The 23,860-nt window shown below is 47.3% G+C and overlaps 1 protein-coding gene across 1 annotated transcript; it reads right to left on the reverse strand.

Moving 5' to 3' along the window:
* Positions 1-6,387: 6,387 nt before the first annotated feature.
* On the reverse strand, positions 6,388-22,871 carry LOC140898220 (uncharacterized). The gene is given in 3 exon segments (XM_078848811.1): positions 6,388-10,798; positions 10,800-12,330; positions 22,792-22,871. Coding segments are annotated over 2 exon segments (1,617 nt in total). The 5' UTR covers positions 12,320-12,330; positions 22,792-22,871; the 3' UTR covers positions 6,388-10,701.
* Between the last annotated feature and the right edge of the window lie 989 nt (positions 22,872-23,860).

Below are 23,860 nucleotides of genomic sequence, written 5' to 3' on the forward strand. Positions count from 1 at the left end.
TCAAGAGCAGTGTTGGAACAAGGCAAGGGTCGGGCTGGTAGCTAGGCTGGAGACGGACTAGGGAAAGACAGGAGCAAGAGCAGGAATAGAGCAAACTGAGGTCTGTAGAATCAGTCACCACTATCAGGCAGAGGTGAGTTCCAAACCATGAAACGATGTTGACCAGGCTGAACCGCTGTTTCTCCTGTGTGCCTCATACACTTGTTCTGAGAGTTACCAGACCAGCTACCGTCCTGTGGATTGGCTGGAGCCTAGCACAGGAATGACTCGTCCCCTCATATGGTTTAGTTAGGGTCTAGTTCAGGGATGGCTCATCGCCTCACACCTGGGTTGCAAAGCCTGTGGTGTTTCCCTTCCACTTCTGCTCCAGGTGGGGGGAGGCAGCTGTAGCCCCAGCCCCAGAGCAGCCTGGATAACTTCCCATTCTGCCCACTGCCCTTGTGAACAAAACCCTTCTCTTACTTTTGGGGACTCACTACAGGCTAACATCCTCTGGGGCAGTGGTTCTGAACCATGGAGCAGTATAAACAAGACATTGTCTGTATGAAATTTTAGTTGTACTAATGTCACTAGTGCTTTTTAAATAGCCTGTTGTAAAACGAGGCAAATATCTAGATGAGTTGATGTATCCCCTGGAAGACCTCTGCATACCCGTAGGGGTACAAGGACCCCTGGATAAGAACCACCGCTGTAGGGTAAGGACTGCCTGGACAGCCTGTTACTATCCTGCCCTCTGCTCACAAGAGAGAACATGGACAAGTGAAAGGACACCATGGGTGGAATGTGAAGCATCCCCTGCCCTGACCCAACTTGCTGATCTCAGCTCTCCCCACTCCCCGCCTCCTGTGGCCCTAGCTGGGGCAGAGGGGTGGGGGCTAACCCCACCCCATTCTGCCCCTTCCCCCACTACACTCCCCGTTCTTCCACTATCTTTGTGGCCCCGTCCTCATTCTGACCCCATTCCGCCTCTTCCCTCTGAGGCCCCACCCCACTCTCTCCTTTCCACCCTCTCCCCCTGCTGTGGCCCCAAGACTGGAAAAACTTGGGGACCCCACCACAACTCCTCCAGCTCTGGAGCTGTGGCGGGGGGACATTTTTCCCAGGGGCCCAAATTGGCCAAGGCCCCTGGGCACGGCCTGCATGGGCCTGTGCCATAATCCACCACTGCCCCCCACCCCCACCCCAATGGCTTGAGGTTTGGGGAGGCTTAGCTTCCCCCAGTCTCCTTTACATGCCACCTATGAAAGACACACAGATAGGGCCAGCCTTAGGGGTGGGGAATCTGGGTGCCTGCCCAGGGTGCTGTAGTCAGGAGGCACCATGGTACAGAGGCAAGGGGCTTGGGCTCCCCATTGCTTCCTGAGGGGTGGAGCCCGGTGTGGCAGGAGCTTCCACTTCCCTGCTCCAGAGCGGAGACCCTATCTGGTCTCCAACCTATCTGGTTTCCCAGCCCACCTTCTAGTCCCACCTTTGCACTGTGCGAGATACCGGGCTCTCCCCGCACCCTGTGTGACTGTCCCAGCCAGCCGTTCCTCCTTCCATGGGCAGCCTGAATGAAAGCGATGCCACCCAATGGAAGGTGAGTGTGGCATCTCAACCAGCCAGTGGGAGCTGGAAGTTGCCAGGGTTTGGAAGGGAAGGAAGCTAAAACTGCAGGGCAAAGAGACCAGTAAGCCTGGGGGTGGGGGATCCTGACCCCATGCCCCTGTTCTCAGGGGACCCCTCCCTGTGCTCCCATCTCCCAGCCCCCCAAGGGGGCCCTCTATTTGTCCCCAGGTCCCAGGCAGCCCCTCCCTCTGCCCCCCAGGTCCCAGCCTCCCAGTTCTCAGGGTCCCCTCCCATTCTCCCCAGTTCTCAGGGTGTTCTCCGTGTCTTTGAGGTCCCCCTCCCGCATGCCACACACTGACCTCCCAGTTCTGCATGCTCCTCAGCTCTCACCACCCACCCTAGCTACCTCCAGTGTGCTGGACCATTTGCATTTTAACCTCCCCTCCCCCAATAACCCACCTTCCCTGGGACTGGGGAGGGGCACTTGAATATTAGGGTTGCTCAGTATTGGGGTGTAGGAGAGATCTGCCTTTCTGGAGCCCCCCACCCTGCCCCTCATTCCCCACACCTCTGAGACTCTTATCTGTACTCCTCTGGTTCCCTCTCCCCTTTCTGGGGCTCTCAGGTCACCATGCTCCCCTGCCACCACAACCCCCTGGTGCCCTCCTGTCACTGCACCTCCCCTTGGGCTGCTGACCCTCTGGTGCTCTGGCAGAGAAGCTGGACGCCGTGATGAGTGGGAGAGGTTGGGAGGTGCAGGGGAAGTACAACGGACACAGGAAAGAAAGGAGAGCAGCAGAATACGGACCCTGGACTTCAGAAAAGCAGACTTTGATTCCCTCAGGGAACTGATGGGCAGGATCCCCTGGGAGAATAACACGAGGGGGAAAGGAGTCCAGGAGAGCTGGCTGTATTTTAAAGAATCCTTATTGAGGTTACAGGGACAAACCATCCCGCTGTGTAGAAAGAATAGTAAATATGGCAGGCGACCAGCTTGGCTTAACAGTGAAATCCTCGCTGATCTTGAACACAAATAAGAAGCTTACAAGAAGTGGAAGATTGGACAAATCACCAGGGAAGAATATAAAAATATTGCTCAGGGATGCAGGAGTGAAATCAGGAAGGCCAAATCACACCTGGAGTTGAAGCTAGCAAGAGATGTTAAGAGTAACAAGAAGGGTTTCTTCAGGTATGTTAGCAACAAGAAGAAAGTCAAGGAAAGTGTGGGCCCCTTACTGAATGAGGGAGGCAACCTAGTGACAGAGGATGTGGAAAAAGCTAATGTACTCAATGCTTTTTTTGCCTCTGTCTTCACGAACAAGGTCAGTTCCCAGACTACTGCACTGGGCAGCACAGCATGGGGAGGAGGTGACCAGCCCTCTGTGGAGAAAGAAGTGGTTCGGGACTATTTAGAAAAACTGGACGAGCACAAGTCCATGGGGCCGGATGCGCTGCATCCAAGAGTGCTAAAGGAGTTGGTGGATGTGATTGCAGAGCCATTGGCCATTATCTCTGAAAACTCATGGCGATCGGGGGAAGTCCCGGATGACTGGAAAAAGGCTAATGTAGTGCCCATCTTTAAAAAAGGGAAGAAGGAGGATCCTGGGAACTACAGACCAGTCAGCCCCACCTCAGTCCCTGGAAAAATCATGGAGCAGGTCCTCTAGGAATCAATTCTGAAGCACTTAGAGGAGAGGAAAGTGATGAGGAACAGTCAGCTTGAATTCACCAAGGGCAAGTCATGCATGACTAATCTAATTGCCTTCTATGACGAGATAACTGTCTCTGTGGATGAGGGGAACGCGGTGGATGTGTTGTTCCTTGACTTTAGCAAAGCTTTTGACACAGTCTCCCACAGTATTCTTGCCAGTAAGTTAAAGAAATATGGGCTGGATGGATGAACTATAAGGTGGATAGAAAGTTGACTAGATTGTCAGGCTCAACGGGTAGTGATCAATGGTTCCATGTCTAGCTGGCAGCCGGTATCAAGTGGAGTGCCCCAAGGGTTGGGCCTCGGGCTGGTTTTGTTTAATATCTTCATAAATGATCTGGAGGATGGTGTGGATTGCACCCTCAGCAAGTTTGCAGATGACACTAAACTGGGAGGAGAGGTAGATACGCTGGAGGGAAGGGATCGGATACTGAGGGACCTAGACAAATTAGAGGATTGGGCCAAAAGAAATCTGATGAGGTTCAACAAGGACAAGTGCCGAGTCCTGCACTTAGGACGGAAGAATCCCATGCACTGCTAGAGACTAGGGACCGAATGGCTCGGCAGCAGTTCTGCAGAAAAGGACCTAGGGGTTACAGTGGACGAGAAGCTGGATATGAGTCAACACTGTGCGCTTGTTGCCAAGAAGGCCAACGGCATTTTGGGATGTATAGGTAGGGGCATTGCCAGCAGATAGAGAGACGTGATCGTTCCACTCTATTCGACATTGGTGAGGCCTCATCTGGAATACTGTGTCCAGTTTAGGGCCCCACACTACAAGAAGGATGTGGAAAAATTGGAAAGAGTCCAGCGGAGGGCAACAAAAATGATTAGGGGACTGGAACACATGACTTATGAGGAGAGGCTGAGGGAACTGGGATTGTTTAGTCTGCAGAAGAGAAGAATGAGGGGAGATTTGATAGCTGCTTTCAACTACCTGAAAGGGGGTTCCAAAGAGGATGGATCTAGACTGTTCTCAGTGGTAGCTGATGACAGAACAAGGAGTAATGGTCTCAAGTTGCAATGGGGGAGGTTGAGGTTGGATATTAGGAAAAACTTTTTCACTAGGAGGGTGGTGAAACACTGGAATGCGTTGCCTAGGGAGGTGGTGGAATCTCCTTCCTTAGAAGTTTTTAAGGTCAGGCTTCACAAAGCCCTGGCTGGGATGATTTAGTTGGGGATTGGTCCTGCTTTGAGGAGGGGGTTGGACTAGATGACCTCCTGAGGTCCCTTCCAACCCTGATATTCTATGATTCTATGATTCTATGAACTCTGCCCCAGAGCCCACTCACCCTGTCAGTGAGGGCAGACTGCCTACTACATTGTCATAAATATAAAGGGAAAGGTAACAACCTTTATGTATGCAGTAACATAAAATCCCTCCTGGCCAGAGTTACAGAATCACTTACTTGTAAGGGGTTAATCAGTTCAATTAACCTAGCTGGCACTTGACCAGAAGGACCAATGGAGAAAGAAGATACTTTCAAATCTGGGGGAAGGTTTTGTTTGTGTTCTCTTTGTTGGTTCCCTCTCGGGACCAAGAGAGAGACCAAGCAGGTAACCCAGCTCCTAAAAAGATCCTGAAATGATACATCTAAAATTACAGAAATTGTAAGTAATAGGAAGGAAATGTGTTAGATTATCTTTTGTTTTAGCCTGTGAATTTTCCTTGTGCTAAGTGGCAATTTTATTCCTGTTCTTTAACGGGAAAGCAGAGTCAGAGGGGAATCCTCTGTGTTTTAAATCTTTTTATTTATCCTGTAAAGTTATCTTCCATCCTGATTTTGCAGGTGTGATTCTTTTACTTTTTTTTTTTTAATAAAATTCTTCTTTTAAGAACCTGATTGATTTTCAGTGTCCTAAAAACCAGGGATTTGTTCTGTGCTCACTTTGTTAACCTATTGGTTGATATATTATTCTCAAGCTCCTGCCCCCAGAAAACAGGGTGAAGGGTCTTTGGGGGATATTTTTTTGTGGGGGGGATAGGACTTCAAGTGGCCGCTCCCTGAATGTTTGTTTAAATCACTTGGTGGTGGCAGCAATACCATCCAAGGACAAGAAAAGGAATTTGTGCCTTGGGGAAGTTTTTAACCTAAGATGGTGGAATATAAGCTTACGGGGTGCAGGTCCCCACATCTGTACCCCAGAGTTCAGAGTGGGGAGGGAACCCTGACATACATTATCTTGTCTGTCCTGCTCAACGAGCAGATGAGGGGGTCCCTGTAGCACTGGCTGGGGAGGACAAAGTGACTGCTATGGGGTTTCCTAGGATGCCCATCACTGTGGCATCCAGATGTGAGTCCCTGCAGAGCAGGGCCGGCCCTATGGGTGAATGACATGCTCGGGGGGGTGCCATGGTCAAAAGGCAAGAAGTGGGGCGGAATTAGAGTGCGAGGTCATGGAAGAGAACTTGGGCCAATGGGGCGGGAGGCAGTGGGGGCCGGGGCAATGGGCAGGGGAGGCAATGGGGAGGGAGCAGGGGCCAGGCAGCCAAAATACAAGTTTTCCAAGGGCGCTATATTCCCTAAGGCTGGCCGTGCACACAGGAAAGGATGTTGGTCACAATGCAGAGGTGAACAACTCTGCTGGAGAACATTGTGACACTATGTTCATAGGGAGCAACCCAGCCTAGTCATTTCCTGCAGCCTGTAGGGAACACAGGATACTGGGAGTCCCTTTCTCTAACCTAAATGGCAGGTCCTGCCCACCCCATTTCACCCACCAAGACAGGGAGAACAGTTTCCACCTACTCATTTTTGTAAGCCCACCAGCACAGCCATGTGGGCATGCAGCACTTTGGGCGTGTTGTGCCACAGGTCCACTGGTTTGAAATGTGCCCTGTGTTATGTTAAATCAATAGGGATTTTACCATGTATAACTCAGCTGAAAAATGTCACTTGGGTACAGCTTCTTCCCAAATAATGTCAATTATTAATAAAATCCTAACACAAACACCCTGCATTCATTTCCTTGGTTATGGGTCATTCATTTTCTACCACTACCTTCTGACATCTGAGCACATTATCTCCCTGACTACTTGGGGCACCTGTAGAACTTGGACTTGTAGAAGTCCTCTCTCTGGCTATTCATAGCATACAGAAAGTCCCTGCCCTTCCCATCTCCCTCCCAGCCATCAGTGAGAATCTCCCCCATACTCTCAAGGATGTTCTGCAAAACACAGCAAGTACCTCTCACATGAGGCAGACATTGCTCATCAGCCTCCAGCCTTCTCCAGCCTTGTCCTCCTCCTTCCCTTCAGTCTGCCAAATGCCCACTCCACTGCAAATCTGCAGTTATGTAGGGCCTAGCCCAACAGCTCCTTTCTCCTGACCTCCAAGTGTCCAGGAAAATGGTTCATAAGCAAGGCTACGATTATGTCACAGAGGTCATGGAAGCTGTAACTTCCATTGACCTCCATGACATTTTCTGCCCTGAGATTGGAGCTCCCAGCCAGCCCCGCCCTCGCAGATCCCAGACAACCTGGTGGGGGGGACCCTGCAGCTGCCAGCTGCCCAGGCGACTAATTAGATGGAATTACACAGTAATTCATTGGAATTATGAATTAATGGCTTCTCATCTGACTAGCTCAGGAACACCAAATCAAAAGATGGAATTATTGATTATGGTTATTAATGAGACTGCACTCAGGCAGTAACCACATAAAAATTTACTAAGGATTCTTCTCCACCCATCCTAAACAATGTTGTAAAATAAACCACTGTATGTGGCTTCCAATAAAGAAGAGTTTATTTAAGTAATCAGAAATGACAGAAGAAACCAACAAACAATCAAATCAATAAGGATTATGCAAATGAGATACACCAGATGAAAATGGTAAATAAAATAAGTCAAGCAATTTACCTATTCTTAAAATAACCTCTTAATTAAATATGACATTCTAAAATAGAAAGTAAGTATTAAATGGACTAGTGTTATAAAACTGAGTATAAAGTTCAAAAAGCTATGGGGATTAACCACAATGGTATGCACTTAATTATTTGGGATACTAAAAAAATCCAGAGGTTGTTTATCCTAATTAAGTTTAACTAGTAGCTAAGCATTATTGATGGAATTAAACAGTTAAACTTAAAGAAACAGTATCAGATAACCAAGTATAAATTCAGTATAATAACTGGTATACAACAAGGAGATTCAACTTGCTACTAAAACTTTTAAACTAAAAATGAATTTGGACAAAACTAGATAAATTGGATAGGATGCGAGAAGTGACAGTAGTGACAACTTTAACAAAATCTAGTAAAACTCTTACTATTTCTCTTTCTTCTATCTTATGAAGGTAGCATTGTGAAGCTAACAATTCACAATTATATAATTATTACAGTTGAAAATTCAGCATTGTTTAGACGTGTTTAGCTGGAAAATAATTATAATGAACCCTGCACAAGCTGTGGTACAAGAATCACCCAAAGTGATTATTATACAACAGTTCAGATACAAGAGGATTAACTCTGATTTGGTGGAGTTAATAGGCAAGTTTACAAGCGTGAAAGTTCGAAAAGCAGTTTAATTAATCCAACGGTAATTCAATTTAACGAGACAAGGTGGATGAAATAATATTTTTTGTTGGGAAAGATTTCAAGCTTGTCTCTCTCACCAACAGAAGTGGGCCCAGTAAAAGCTATTATCTCACCCACCTTGTCTCTCTAAGATCCAGGGACCCACATGGCTATGACAACACTACATATTCAAATTAAAGTTAATCAAGACGGTTGAGGGAGTGTTCTTAGCTCTCTCCTGCCAACAAACAGCAGCTACACTGGGTGCCTTACAGTGGCAAGGCGTTAGTGGCATAGCTGTGCCGCTGTAAGCTGCGCAGTGTAGACATAGCCTTAGTCTACTTTAAGGCTCTATTTCTTTTTCCAATTTCTAGTTGATTCATTTCCTTTTTACTATTTTTAATTGAGATATTTTTCATAGTTGGATGGAAGTTGATAGGTTTATATGACTTTGGTATTTTCCAAGTAAGAGTTCCTACCAGTCCAAAAGTCTGGTTTTATGGAATAGAGCTGAACTCCAGTGGATTAGGTATTCTAGGAAAACACGCTCCAAGACTAATGTCTATCTTTCTTCCAAGCACACAAAGTACCTGTTGAATTTTAGCAATGGGCACTGATTTCCTATTTTTTTCTGATCTTTAAAGAAGTGGCTCTGCTCACCCTCTCAGTCCCTTCTATTTTTGTGGGTGAAGTCTTCCTCTTTGTAGTTTGGCTTAGGATTTTCTTCTGGGAAACATCTTTTCCCCCAAGCTGCTTATTATTGGGATTCTGGAGTTTCTCAGTCAAAGAAAGTTGCTCTCTTAGGGAGAGTTAAACAAACACTTCTCATGTGGAATGACCCAGCTTTCTCTAAATCAGGGGCTCATAGTCTGATCACAATCTGCTGGAGGTAGGTTTTGCAGGACAGAGGTTTTTGCAGTGCTCCCTCTAATTTTTCCACACATGTGTGGAATGAATTTTATGTGCACCAATATGGAGGTGATGTGTGACACGTCACCTTCATATTGGTTCACATAACAAAATTCATGTGATGGGGTGGGGCTGAGGAATTCTTGTGGGAGGGGGCTCAGGGTTGGGGTGCAGGGCTGTGAGGGCTCTGGCTGGCGGTGCGGGCTCTGGTATGGGGCTGAGGATGAGGGGCTCAGGGCTGGGGCAGAAGATTGGATGCAGGGAGAGGGCTCCAGCTGGGGTGCAGGCTCTGGGGTGGGGCCAGGGATGAGGCTTTTGGGGTGCAAGAGGGTGCTCCAGGGCTACAGTGGGGAAAAAGGACTCCCCCCAGCACTCTCTCCCCACAGCAGAACCTGGGCTTAGGGGGAGGAGGCACCTGTCCCCACCACGGGAGCTCTAGGCTGGCGCTGCAGGATAGCTGCCCCTCCCCCGGCCCCAGCAAGTCTGAGCTGGGGGAGGGCCACCCGGGCCGCTCCTGGGTCCGGGCTGCTCTGGCTGTGCCTGGGCCCAATCTGGCCATCCCTGGATCTGGGCCACGGCAGGTCCAGGCTGCAGGGTGAGTTGGGGCGGAGGGGGAGGGGGTACCCTAAGCATTTGCGCAGCGCTAAATAGGGTTCTGCGCGGCCATGTTGCCGCACAGCTTACAGGGAATTTAGGTTTTGGGCTAGACAATCCTTTTTTATGCATTATCACTCCATGTGGTTGTAATGGGGGGACTCAGTCTACCCCAAAGGACATATTAGGCAAGTTTCCATTGTCCGTTTTCTTTTGGAGAGGCATTTCCTTTTATTGCAGGTGGTCATTCATTAACTGGACACGTCAAACTGTCATAGCAAGTTTCTGTCCATCCAGCAGGTGCATTTGGGCATCACAAGAAATTCCTTTCCATCCTTTTCTTGGAATCCTTCATTAGCATAGAATCTGCCACCTCTTAGCTGAATACTTTTATACAATGGACCAGGTTCAACCAAGGAGATTGAGGAATACCTCCACCTCTGAATATCCCGTGGCTAGGGCACTCACTTGGGAGGTGGCAGATTACTTGGGGAGGTGAAGGGATTTGAACAGCATAGAGGAGACTTGAACCTCCTGGGTGAGTACCTCAACTACTGGGCTAAAGGGTATAAAAGAGGTCCGTGTCCTCTTTTCCCATACCCCAGGTATTTTGTGTAGCATTAGGTGGCTTTGGAACACTCCAACTGGATGGGGCCCCATCGGCAGAGGAGCACTTATCCCCAGTTTATGAATCACAAGAAGAGACAGGTGCTTCCCTGGAGCCCGGACTTAGGTACCTATGTACAAGAAAAGGGCAGGACTCAAGACACCCCCGACTCCTTAGCATGTCCCATTGGCTAGCTTAGGTGGCTCCCCACCTAGCATGCTTGGTTTTGTGAATCACATTCTGAGATGTCTCTTTCTCCCCATTCATTTTATAGACAGCCCAGGTGCCTAACTTAGGCTTTGTGGATCCCAGTGTTGTTTCTGTGATTGTCTAGAAGTATGGTATCACAACACTCAGCATTGTAACACTTAAGTCCCTTGGTGGATCCACGTCTAAAAAACTATGAAGAATAAATGAGAAGTCACAGAATATCAGAGAGCTTTCTAGCACCAAATAAATTTAGGAGCTGAAGAGAGGATGTCCAGAACTTCTTGAGACGTAATAAACAAATCCCATCACAGCATGGGAATCTTATCCCAGCCTCTTTTCCTACAGGGCTCTCTTCTAGAAAGGGGATTTCAATCTCTGCTTTAACAACTATTGTTCGTCCTTATTGCATGGCCACTCCAGCCTCGCCTGGTCCTGATATTCAAAGCATTTACAGGCTGTCTCCAGTGTGGATTCTGTAATGCTTAATACCAGTTTATCTCCAATTGAAGTTTAGCCCATAGTCAGGGCAGTTATAGGGTTTTTTTCCAATGTGGGTTCTCTGATGTGATAGAATGTGTGAGGTTCAACTAAAACTTTTCCTGTACTTATTGTATTTGTAGCATTTCTCCCTGTGTGGGTTCCCTGGAGATTATAGGAGCTAAGCTGTTACCGAAACTTTTCCCACAGTCAAGACATTGATAATGGTCTCACTCTGCTATGGATTCTCTGATGTGCAGTAAGGGCTGAACGTGTACTGAAGTTTTTCCCACATTCGGGGCATTTAAAGGGTTTCTCCCCTGTGTGTATTCTCTGGTGAGTAATAACATTTGAGCTTCGACTGAAGCTTTTCCCACAGTCAGGACAATTATAGGGTCTCTCTCCTGTGTGGGTTCTGTGATGTAATAGAAGGTTTGAGATGTGACGAAAGCTTTTCCCACACTCTTTGCATCTGTACGGTCTCTCCCCTCTGTGGATTCTCCGGTGTTTAGTGAGGGCAGAGCTGTCACTAAAGCTTTTCCCACAGTTGGGGCATTTGTAGGGCTTCTCTCCTGTGTGTTTTCTCTGATGTCTAGTGAGGTCTGAGCTTCGACCAAAGCTTCTCTCACACTCAATGCATTTATAGGGTTTCTCCCCTGTGTGAATTCTCTGGTGTATAATAAGATCTGAGCTTGAACCAAAGCTTTTCCCACACTCAGGGCACTTAAAGGGCTTCTCTCCTGTGTGGACTCTCTGATGTTTATTAAAGTGGGATCTGTCACTGAAGTTCTTCCCGCACTCATTACACTTATAGGGTTTCTCTCCAGTGTGGATTCTCTGGTGTCTAACAAGTTTCAAGAGCTGAACAAAGCTTTCCCCACATGTTGGGCATTTGAAAGGTCTCTCCCCCGTGTGGGTTCTCTGATGTGATAGAAGGTTTCCACTCCGACTAAAGCTTTTCCCACACTCGTTGCATCTGTAGGGTCTCTCCCCCGTGTGGATTCTCTGATGCGATAGAAGGTGTGAGCTCAGACTAAAGCTTTTCCCACATTCAGTGCATATGTAGGGTCTCTCCCCCGTGTGGATTCTCTGGTGCAATAGAAGTTGTGAGCTATGACTAAAGCTTTTCCCACATTCATTGCATATGTAGGGTTTCTCCTTCATGTGGGTTCTCTGATGTGATAGAAGGTATGCATTCTGACTAAAGCTTTTCCCACACTCATTGCATCTGTAGGGTCTATCCCCAGTATGGATTCTCTGATGTGCTAGAAGGTTTCCACTCCGACTAAAGCTTTTCCCACACTCGTTGCATCTGTAGGGTCTCTCCCCAGTGTGGATTCTCTGGTGAATAGTGAGAGTTGAGCTCTGACTAAAGCTTCTCCCACAGTCCTTGCATTTATAGGGTCTGTTTCCTGTGTGGGTTCTCTGGTGACTAATAAAGGCTGATCTCCAGCAGAAGCTTTTCCCACAGAAACTGCATGTATGGGGTCTATCTCCACTGGGGATTCTCTGTTGAACAGTTTCTTTGATTTTCTTGACCACTCGACTCCTGTGAGTGGATTTACACTGGTTCTCCTTTGCATGGTTTCTCTGATGCCTCTCTGGCTTGCACTGACTTTCATGGGCTTCTCCCTGCTCAGCACACTGAGAAACATCCCCTTCAGATCTTCCTGACACCATCTCACCTGTTTCCACATGCTCAGGACCTTCCTGTTGATGATTCTCCTTCTTGTTCTCACTCACCATCCTCTCACCTGCTAGGATAGGGAGACAATCCAGACAGGAGTCACTTGCTGTGCTGGGGGGAAAAGAAACTTCAGAGAAGAACAGCAAAGAAGAACCCCTGATGGTTCTTGGGGTACCTAGCACTGTGAGTCATCTAGTTACCCACCTGCATCCAGCATGATGCAGACATACTTGTGCTTAGCTGGGTGTCAGCTCCCTGACACTACCAGTCTGCTAGCCGCTACAGCACTCTCCTCTGGATATGCCAGCCCTTACTTTGCCTTGCAGGTTAACAATAGGTGCACCCTAATCCCCAAGTCCCTTTGAAGCATTCCTCTGTAATGTCCAGCCCCTTATGCACTGACCATACACAAAAATATCAGATCTTCTGTCCCCAAAGGAAAAGCATACACACTCGCTGGTATGATTCAGTTCAGGACCAACATCTAGCTTAATACCACAGCACTTAGACATATCTATAGTGAAAACCACAATAAGTTCATTAACAAAGATTCAAGGTTCAAGTGGCAGTGCGTAAGGATATTGGAGACATATACAACAAAAATCATAACACTCTTTCTAGAGACTTAACAGACTAACCTCCTGTCTAAAGAAGTTTTATCTCAGCCAGTGTCTTCTGCAGCATTTCAACCAAGGTTGGTTGAGATCCTGTTTTCATGAAGGTAACTGAACCACCTGTTTACTTCCTAGGTGCAGGATAAAAGGGTGTCTTCTTTGCCTTCCATTTATATCCCCAAAATTCATTCTTTGTGCCCCAAGTCAGGATGACCACCTGCAGCTTATTTTCCTGAGTGCTGCTTCCCTGTTTTTACATATCTCCATTGACTTTGTATGTAAGTATGTACCATGGGGCTGGATTCCAGTACTTAATTTACACCTCAACAAAGAGAGGTGACTAAACTTCTCCTATCTGACAGAAAACCTGTTTGCCAACTCTGCCATGACACAGACTTTAAACCATATTTTCAGGATCTAGACACACCTCCTTCCACAGAATCTGCACATATATTTCACAACAACATTAATTTCCACTGTGACCCCAGTTTTCATTTAAGACTGCACAGGCTGTTCTTTGGTGAAACAGAATGTACATAAAAAGAAAAGGAATACTTGTGGCACCTTAGAGACTAACCAATTTATTTGAGTATAAGCTTTCATGAGCTACAGCTCATTGCATCGGATGCATTCAGTGGAAAATACAGTGGGGAGATTTATATACCTAGAGAACATGAAACAATGGGTGTTACCATACACACTGTAAGGAGAGTGATCACTTAAGGTGAGCTATTACCAGCAGGAGCGTGGGGCGGGGGGGGGGGGGGGGAACCTTTTGTAGTGATAATCAAGGTGGGCCATTTCCAGCAGTTGACAAGAACGTCTGAGGAACAGTGGGGGGAATTAATTTGCAAAACTGGATACAATTAACTTAGGCTTGAATAGAGACTGGGAGTGGATGGGCCATTACACAAAGTAAAACTATTTCCCCATGTTTATTCCCCCTCCCAACCCCCACTGTTCCTCAGATGTTCTTGTCAATTGCTGGAAATGGCCCACCTTGATTATCACTACAAAAGGTTCTCACCCCCCCTCCCCCCCGCCCTGGTCTCCTGCTGGTAATAGCTCACCTTAAGTGATCACTCTCCTTACAGTGTGTATGGTAACACCCATTGTTTCATGTTCTCTATGTATATAAATCTCCCCACTGTATTTTCCACTGAATGCATCCGATGAAGTGAGCTGTAGCCCACGAAAGCTTATGCTTTAATAAATTTGTTAGTCTCTAAGGTGCCACAAGTACTCCTTTTCTTTTTGTGAATACAGACTAACACGGCTGCTACTCTGAAACCTGTTAGAATGTACATACAAAAACCGGGATGTTCCTGTAACCCCCTTGCCAGCTAGCATCCTGGGGTTCTTGCATCACAGAAACAAACCCAAGTAACTGCTGGGGAGATCAACAAATGAGGAAATAAACTCCTCCCACCCCACCCAAAAAAACCCCCCCTTCTCCAGAGGAAAGAAAGGAGGGGACCAATTCCACCTCCACATCACATCTGAATACTCAAAGAAAAGGGGAGCTCCAGCCAGGTGTGAGTCCTGCTGGGCAGGAAGCCACAAGGATATGACACCTGCTAACCTGGGTAAAACAAGGCAGAACAAACCCAAATAGCTGCACAGGAGATTAATCAATCAAATGCCCTCCCAGTCCTTGGCCAGGAGCAAGGACCTGCTGGCTGAAGCCCAGGCACAGTGATGAGCACAGCAGGCCCCCATTTGAGCTGCCTGATGGGCCAAGCCACCAAGGGCTGAGGGGGTTAGCAGACCTGCTCCGGCGGTTCATTGTATTTGCCCAGGGCTATGGTAGCTCCTGCTTATTCTCAGCCTTACTCCTGCCTTGTTTCAGCCTTGCCCTTTCCTTGCCTCATTCCAGGTAATGTGCTTCTAGCCCTCACCTCCCATTCCTGACTTCAGCTCTAACCCTGGCTTCTGGCATCCAGCCTCAGATTCCAGTTCTGACACTTGGCTCCAGCTGCAGGTTCCTGACGCTGTCTGTGACCCATGGCTCTGACCGTTAGGACTGACTCCTGCTCCGACCACTAGACATGACCACCCATGTCCTGGGCCCCAACACCCTTTTCCAAAGAAGGGAGAGGAGGGGATCAATTCTGCCTCCCCTTCCCATCCGCAGATTGAAGAGGGGAGTGGATACCCAGTCAGAGAGACCTCCCCGGTTTGATGTCTGCCATGAGGGTATAAAAACTGAGCCATTTTATCAGACTGATCACGAGTGGTCATCTTTACAGATCTCACTTCCTCATAGCCCTGGAGAATAGGTAGAGGCAGAACTGGCTTTTCCTCTCCCTGCTCCTCACCTTGTCCTAGGAAAGTCAATCTGCCCGGGGTGCTGCAGGGAATGGGGCTGGGCTGGGAGCCGCGAACCTCGCTCCCCACTGACTGCTCCTGCTGCCCCTGTCTCCCTCCTGCCCCCTCCCCTCCCCTCGGGCTGGGAGACTCGGTCCCTGGCTCGGCCCGGGGCGGTCGCTCTCCCGGCGCTGGCTCGGCTCCTGCAGGCGCTCAGGGGGGCAGAGACTAGGGAGGGCCAGGGAGGGCAGCAGCTCCGGGACTCGCAGACCCCCGCCCCCCGGGAGCAGAGCTGGGGCGAGGAGGGGCCGTTGGTGCAGAGTCACTTTCCTGCCCGGCCCCAGCCCTTCCCCCGGGTCTCTCCCCTCACCTGCAGGCTCCGGCTCAGGGGCTGGTCTCGGCAGAGCCCGATGCTGCCCAGGGGCTGGCTCCAGCCCCCGGCGAAAATCCCCCCGGCTGAGCCCCCAGGGGCGCTAGGGAAGGGCTCTCCCCGCACACACCCTGCTGGGGAGCAGCTGATCAGCTCCTAGATCGCAATGGATGCGGCAGCAGCAAGGTCTTCTGAGTCCAACCAGGAAGTGTGAATGAGCAGACAGAGTGTTATTTGCTGCCTCCCCTCCCCTCGCAATGCTCAGAGCCCTCTGGTGGCCACAGCCCCAGCTCGTGAAGCCGCCGGCGCACCCACCCACCCACACTCACCCTCACACTTTGGGGCCAGAACAGCAGCGCAGGAAGCAACAGATTTAGCTCCTTGGTTGTTCCAGGGCAGGCTGGAGCTAGGCGAATGCTCAGTGACAGCTGCTGGAGCCGCTGCCCTGGCTTTACCCCTACTGCCCCCCAGACTCTGCTTCCTGCAAGACGAAGCTGACGAGGGAGCAAGAGGGGGAAATCGGGGGGGGAGGATGGGCAGAAATTGTTCAGGAGCCAACATGTGAAACGAGGGTAAGGGGGAGGGGCAGGCAGATGGAGAAAATCGGGGACAGGGAGCAGGAGCTGGGGTTCAGAAAGGGGAGATATTGTGCCAGACCATGTCAGAGGGGAAACCCTGACAGGGAAGGGTACAGGGGATAAAAGTTACTGCAAACGGGGTGAGCCATCAGTAGTGGTTGCCAAACAGGGTGTAGATTGCTGGCAGAGGGGCTTGTGCTGTTCGCTGGATGGTCCGTCTGAGCTCCCGCTCCCCGGGTCTGTGTAGTCTATTGCCTAGATACAGAAGCTCTTTCTCTATCTGAAATGATGTAGCGAGCTACCAAGGAAACCTGGTTCATTGAAATCTCTCTCGCTCTCTCTCTCACAAACACACATCCTGTTGTTTTGTGTTTAAAAAGAAAAGGAGGACTTGTGGCACCTTAGAGACTAACCAATTTATTTGAGCATGAGCTTTCGTGAGCAACAGCTCACTTCATCGGATGCATGCGTGGAAACTGCAGCAGACTTTATATACACACAGAGAATATGAAAAAATACCTCCTCCCACCCCATTGTCCAGCTGGTAATAACTTGTCTAAAGTGATCATCAGGTGGGCCATTTCCAGCACAAATCCAGGTTTTCTCACCCTCCACCCCCCCACACCCAGCCCACTTTGGATGGGCTATCACCAGCAGGAGAGTGAATTTGTGTGGGGGGGTGGAAGGTGAGAAAACCTGGATTTGTGCTGGAAATGGCCCAACCTGATGATCACTTTAGATAAGCTATTACCAGCTGGACAATGGGGTGGGAGGAGGTATTTTTTCATATTCTCTGTGTATATATAAAGTCTGCTGCAGTTTCCACGGCATGCATCCGATGAAGTGAGCTGTAGCTCAGGAAAGCTCATGCTCAAATAAATTGGTTAGTCTCTAAGGTGCCACAAGTCCTCCTTTTCTTTTTGCGAATACAGACTAACACGGCTGTTACTCTGAAACCTGTCTTTGTGTTTAAAATAATTCCTTGTCAGTTTACATAGTTCACAGATTTGTCTCATCTGCTGTTCTGATTTGCCTCATTTTGAAGGCCATTCTGTAATCACTGTCAATGTACCATCACACGTTTTAATTATTCATTTAAATATAATTTTTATTACTCCTATTTTTTAGTACTCTGGCATTTGCCTTGGTTAACATTGTGCTGCTGTTGTGCTACTTAGCTTATATTTTTAATAACAAATAATCATGGACAATATTAATTGATGAGTGAAGGGGCATGCCTTCATTCTAGTGGAGAAGAGACTAAGCTCTTCTGGGCTCCAGTCTGCATTGCCTGAAGGGGGAGCTTTAAAGGGGGAAAACTGTCACAAGAAGCAGTAGTAAAAAGAACAGGAGTACTTGTGGCACCTTAGAGACTAACAAATTTATTAGAGCATAAGCTTTCATGAGCTACAGCTCACTTCATCGGAAGCTTATGCTTTAATAAATTTGTTAGTCTATAAGGTGCCACAAGTACTCCTTTTCTTTTTACAGATACAGACTAACACGGCTGCTACTCTGAAACCTGTCAAGAAGCAGCAGTGAACAGGAAAAAGACAGCTGAGCTTCAGAGACTGCTGACAACAGAGACAGATCAGCCAAGAGGGAGGCACTTGCAGGCCCCACCACCCCTGAAGCTGTATGGACCACCTATGAAGCAGGGTGTCCCAAAAGGAGGGGCTGGAGGTAGACCCTAATTAAAGAAATTATACTAGCTGATAAACCAACCCCAAAGGGGCACCCCAAAAGACTGCCTAAAAGACCAAACATCTTTGCCTTTTGTTTCTTTTACTCTGATTTCCCACATCTCTCCAGAGAAAGAGAGAGAAAAGGACCTTTGTGTTCTTGGTTTGTTTCTTGTTTGGAGAACACCTTGTGTGCTATGGACAGGGGAGGGGTATCATGAACATCTCGAATTGGGGTCTGGTGGGGACTCAGGGAGCTAGGGCGGACTCACTGCAGGAAGCGCACAGTGTGGAAGGGGATGCTGAATGCTCCGAGGTCAGACCCAGGAAGGTCAAAGCTGTGTAAGCTTCTTGCCCTGGAGACAGTATGTTCAGAGAGGAGGCTTCCCCAGAGTCCTGACTGGCTTCATATGGAGTAGTTCCAGAGCATCGCCCGGGTGACTCCATGATAGTCTCTTTCCATTGTAGATCAGTCCATAGGTTATCTGTTAATGCATTGAAACTAGTGTAAAGTATTGAAAACAGTATTTGAAATATTTATGTATACCTTTTAAACACAAGCTATTAGGCAGAAAAATCTACCACTGTTCTTCATATGGACTTCCCACTATTGCCACCGTTACACACATTGAACAAGTTTTCAATTCAAAATTTCAACTTCTGTGCTTTGGCACACTCATATCAACAAGTTCCCCTCTGATCTCATTTCAGAGTCATTTTCTTTTCCTCGCTGCTTAAACTGAAGTGCCTTATCCTCACTGAGTTTTTTTCCTCAGAATAACACCTGCTCCAATAGGCTATGCTTTGACCAAAAGTAAATTGTCATTCCTCAGAATTAAAAATAAAAAGAGAAACCACCAACACAATAATAGACATAGGAAAACCTAGTAAAAAAAAAAATTAAGGCACAAGAGCAAACACAACCTTTGCAAGGGTTTCTATGGTTTTAAACCTCGGACTGCTTGCATTGTAAGCAAGAATCGTATCCCTAGATGAACAAACAATGCTTTGGCCCAAAAGCAATCATCATTCCTTAGAACTGTGGGAAAAAACAGGCAAATCTAGCTATAAAATGTAAAAGTAGCGCACCTAACTTCACTTTTAAAGGTCTCTCCCATGGTGTCTTACATCTTAAAGCAAGAAACTGAAATTCAGATCCTAATGAAGCTATAACTCCGAGACAAACAAACCAGGCTTTGCTCAAAACCTCTGGTCATTCCTTAGTTTTTTTCCTCTCTCTGTAACATATGTGCATTAACTTCACATCCTTAGTGTTACACCCCAAACACATGCCCTTTATAAGGGACAGGAATAAGAGAAATTGGGGGGGGGGAGGTTGAAAGCCTCTGTTAATTTCTTTAGTTTAAAAGACTTTAAATGGTTTTCCATGGCACACACCCAAATGGGGGGCTCTAGACATTCAGACTCAAACACCCTGGGATAACTAACAGGCATTAGCTATCTCCCCATGAAAACATAGTGGAGACAAAGCACGTTGCTTTGGTTCCCTTTTGGAAAAACTAAAGGAGTAACAGGATAATTCATGTCCAAAAAAAAAAAAATCTTATTTTGGGCAGTACAGAAAAATAAACTTGTCAGAATGAAGAATTTCATTGAAAGGTATCACAAAAAGTCTATGAAATTAAAATATGTAATTAAAAGGATACACAGTTCAGTAGAAAAATCAACATGTATTAATTCATTTAATTTGTTGAAGAGTAAATTGTGCACTTCAGTGTTCGCAGGATGGTGAATTACTTACAGAAAAAAGGATTTTTAATACATTTTCAATTACAAAGGGAGCGGGGAGTCACATGTTACTGGAAGTCCAGAATGGTAGTAACTGCTATAGGAATTAGAGTAGCAGCCGTGTTAGTCTGTATTCGCAAAAAGAAAAGGAGGACTTGTGGCACCTTAGAGACTAACCAATTTATTTGAGCATAAGCTTTCGTGAGCTACAGCTCACTTCATTGGATGCATTCAGTGGAAAATACAGTGGGGCGATTTATATACACACAGAACATGAAACAATGGGTGTTATCATACACGCTGTAAGGAGAGTGATCACTTAAGGTGAGCTAATACCAGCAGGAGAGCGGGGAGGGAGCAGGGAGAAGGGAGAAGAAAACCTTTTGTAATGATAATCAAGGTGGGCCATTTCCAGTAGTTGACAAGAAAGTCTGAGGAACAGTGGGGCGGGGGGGGGGAAGGGGGGAGAAGGGAAATAAACATGGGGAAATAGTTTTACTTTGTGTAATGACCCATCCACTCCCAGTCTCTATTCAAGCCTAAGTTAATTGTATCCAGTTTGCAAATTAATTCCAATTCAGCAGTCTCTCATTGCAGTCTGTTTTTGAAGTCTTTTGGTTGTAATATTGCGACTTTTAGGTCTGTAATCGAGTGACCAGAGAGATTGAAGTGTTCTCTGACTGGTTTATGAATGTTATAATTCTTGACGTCTGATTTGTGTCCATTTATTCTTTTACGTAGAGACTGCCCAGTTTGCCCAATGTACATGGCAGAGGGGCCTTGCTGGCACATGATGGCATATATCACATTGGTAGAAGTGCAGGTGAACGAGCCTCTGATAGTGTGGCTGATGTGATTAGGCCCTATGATGGTGTCCCCTGAATAGATATGTGGACACAGTTGGCAACGGGCTTTGTTGCAAGGTTAGGTTCCTGGGTTAGTGGTTCTGTTGTGTGGTGTGTGGTTGCTGGTGAGTATTTGCTTTAGGTTGGGGGGCTGTCTGTAAGCAAGGACTGGCCTGTCTCCCAAGATCTGTGAGAGTGATGGGTCATTCTTCAGGATAGGTCGTAGATCTTTGATGATGACTGTTCCTCAGACGTTCTTGTCAATTGCTGGAAATAGCCCACCTTGATTATCACTACAAAAGGTTTTCTCTACCTCCCCCCTCTCTCCTGCTAGTATTAGCTCATCTTAAGTGATCACTCTCCTTACAGTGTGTATGATAACACCCATTGTTTCATGTTCTCTGTGTATATAAATCTCCCCACTGTATTTTTCACTGAATGCATCCGATGAAGTGAGCTGTAGCTCAGGACAGCTTATGCTCAAATAAATTGGTTAGTCTGTAAGGTGCCACAAAAAAAAAAAGAAGTACTCCTTTTCTTTTTGCTGTAGGAATGTACAACCATTTTAAGTATATGAATTATTTGGGTGAGGTGACAGCAAAAGTATGAAGAGTGTGTTCCCTAAAGGCTCAAAAAAAAAAAAAAAAAGAAAGAAAGTTAAAAGAATCCCAAATGTAATTATTTATGTCTTTTAATTGCATTCCTCTTGGGTATATAACTCATGATTTTGAATATTTCTGGTTATTAATATATCCAGGGTTGTGTACTTATATTTAGTAAGAATTAAAGTAGAAGTTTGCCTTTGAGAAGGATTTCAGAAAAGATAGTATAGTTGTACCCTTAGGATCAGATTTTTAAAAGGTATTGAGACACATAGTGGGATTTTCAAAAGGGTCTAGGTGCTTTCAACATTTGAAAAATCTGGCCTCTGGTGAATGTTTGGGAACCAAGTTCTACACACAAGTGTGACATGTAAAAAAGCACTAGGGTGCTGGATTGAGAGGCAAAATAAAAATTGACAAAGGCAATCAAAGGAAACCGAAGAAGTTCTGACGGTGACCCAGGAAATCAGTCTTGATGTCAAATGGTCCCAAAGAATAAACTTGTGTGCTTAAATAGTGAAAAAAACAAGGAAAAATTAAGAATGAAAAGCAAATGTCCCAATACAAACAAGAAGTGCTATACTAGAAGCACTGTGCAATGTCAATTGCTGAAACAACTAGCAACTGTTAATACTTTAAATTATTTGCTGTTAAAAATATAAACTAAATAGCACAATGACATCACAGAATATCAGAGTTAGAAGGGACCTTAGGAGGTCAGCTAGTCCAACCCCCCCTCTCAAAGCAGGACCAATCCCTCAATTTTTTTTGCCGAATTTCCCTAAATGGCCCCCTCAAGGATTGAAGTCACAATCCTGGGTTTCCCACGCCAATGCTCAAACCACTGAGCGATCCCTCTGACATCCGTCTGCAAAATGTTAACGGAGGTAAATGAAGTGCTAAGAGGTGTATTAGAGATGGAAGATTTCAGAGCAGCAGTCCTGTTACTCTGTGTTTGCAAAAAGAAAAGGAGGACTTGTGGCACCTTACAGACTAAAAAATGTATTTGAGGATAAGCTTTCGTGAGCTACAGCTCACTTCATTGGATGCATGCAGTGGAAAATACAGTGGGGAGATTTATATACATAGAGAACATGAAACAATGGGTGTTACCATGCACACTGTAACCAGAGTGATCAGGTAAGGTGAGCTATTAGCAGCGGGGGTGGGGTGCGGGGGGAGCCTTTTGTAGTGATAATCAAGGTGGGCCATTTCCAGCTGTTGACAAGAACGTCTGAGGACCAGTAGGAAGAGCCACTTTACCCAGGCATTGGGATGCCCTGTGCCTTTAAGAACACAGCCCTAGGAAGCGGGTGCTGAACTGCACCATCCTGTGAGGTGTGGGGTGGAAAGCCCAGGTTCTGACCCCCTTCCCCCGCGCCTTTGCAGCCAATGCGGACATTGGGCTCAGCCCACCTAGGAGGAGCTTTTTCCCCTTCCCTGTCCCAGGGGTGTCCCCTCTGCCACTGGTTGTGCCCGTACCTCCTTAACCCTGGCTCCTGCCCCTGATTTTCCCCTTCAGCCCCGCTCCCTCCCCGGCCTGCGGCCAGTTTGCCGCCGCACAGACTGTGCCCATCCCACCCACCCCCCGAATTTGCCCCCTCTGACCGGATCCGCCAAGGGTCCTATGAGCTGCTTCGGGCCAGCAGAGCAGCAGGTTCCGAGGGGCAGCAGCTCTTTGTAACATCACCGCGCAGGGAGCAGAGCTGGGGCGAGGGGGGGCCGTTGGTGCGGAGTCACTTTCCTGCCCGGCCCCGGCCCTTCCCCCGGGTCTCTCCCCTCACCTGCAGGCTCCGGCTCAGGGGCTGGTGTCGGCAGAGCCCGGGGCTGCTTCCAGCCCCCGGAGAAAGTCCCCGCGGCTGGGCCCCGAGGGGCGCTAGGGACGGGCTCTCCCCGCACACACCCCGCTGGGGAGTCGCTGATCCGGCCTGGCAGCTGGGCTCTCCCCTCCCACCCCACATCAGGGGGGCGTTTGGCCGCCGCCCTTGCCGGAAGCAGATTCTGAGGGTAGTGAGGGCAGCAGCTGTTACAGCTCAGCAGAGCCGGGTCAGACGCTGTTTCTGGCTGCCCGCTTATGTGATCTGGGAGCCATGGCGGATCAGCTGCTGCTGCCCAGCGGGGTCCGAGAAGGGGGAGTTGCGGTCAGATTCACTTGTTTTCCATAAAAAGGGTGTTTAACAATTCCTGAACAATTCTGATGCGTTCAGGCTCTAGGCTGGAGCGTTTAAAGTCAGATCCATTCCTCTCTGCCTGTTAAAGGTCTGTTTTGATGTACATTTGTTACAAGGGTTGAATAAATCTCCATTGTGCACGCACGCTGGTTTTTGTCCTTCAGTAAGATTTGAGTCTACTAACACTTACACAGTCTTTTCTTTGGCCTGAGAATAGTCCCAGGGGCTTTGTTTAATCTCTATCACTGGGTGGCTTTAGCACTGTCTCCCCACATTCGGTCCTAGTGGAAGGTGTAGTCTAAGGACTAATAAAATAATCAAGGTTAGGATCTTTAAATACAGAAGTCTGAATTTAGGCTTTGAATCCATATTCTGGTACCTGAATAAATGGCCTGATTATCACAAGTGCTGAGTACCCAGAACTGAGTCCCAGTGTTGCAAGTTTAAAATATTTTCAAACTCAGGCTCCATACTGAGAAAGATGAATATAGATTTAAGAGCTTGAAGTAGGATTTGTTTACTACTTTACAGGTTTTATCTTGCTGCTAACACATACACATGCATGTCTTTATGAATAGGAGTGGTCCTGTTGACTTAATTTAATTTCTATTAGTGGAAATGTTTCATGTGTTCACTCCCAGTGGGAGGCTGTAATTAAGTGACCAGGCCAGGATCTTTAAAT

This window comes from Lepidochelys kempii, chromosome 14 (genome assembly GCF_965140285.1).
Source record: "Lepidochelys kempii isolate rLepKem1 chromosome 14, rLepKem1.hap1, whole genome shotgun sequence".
NCBI lineage: Eukaryota > Metazoa > Chordata > Testudines > Cheloniidae > Lepidochelys > Lepidochelys kempii.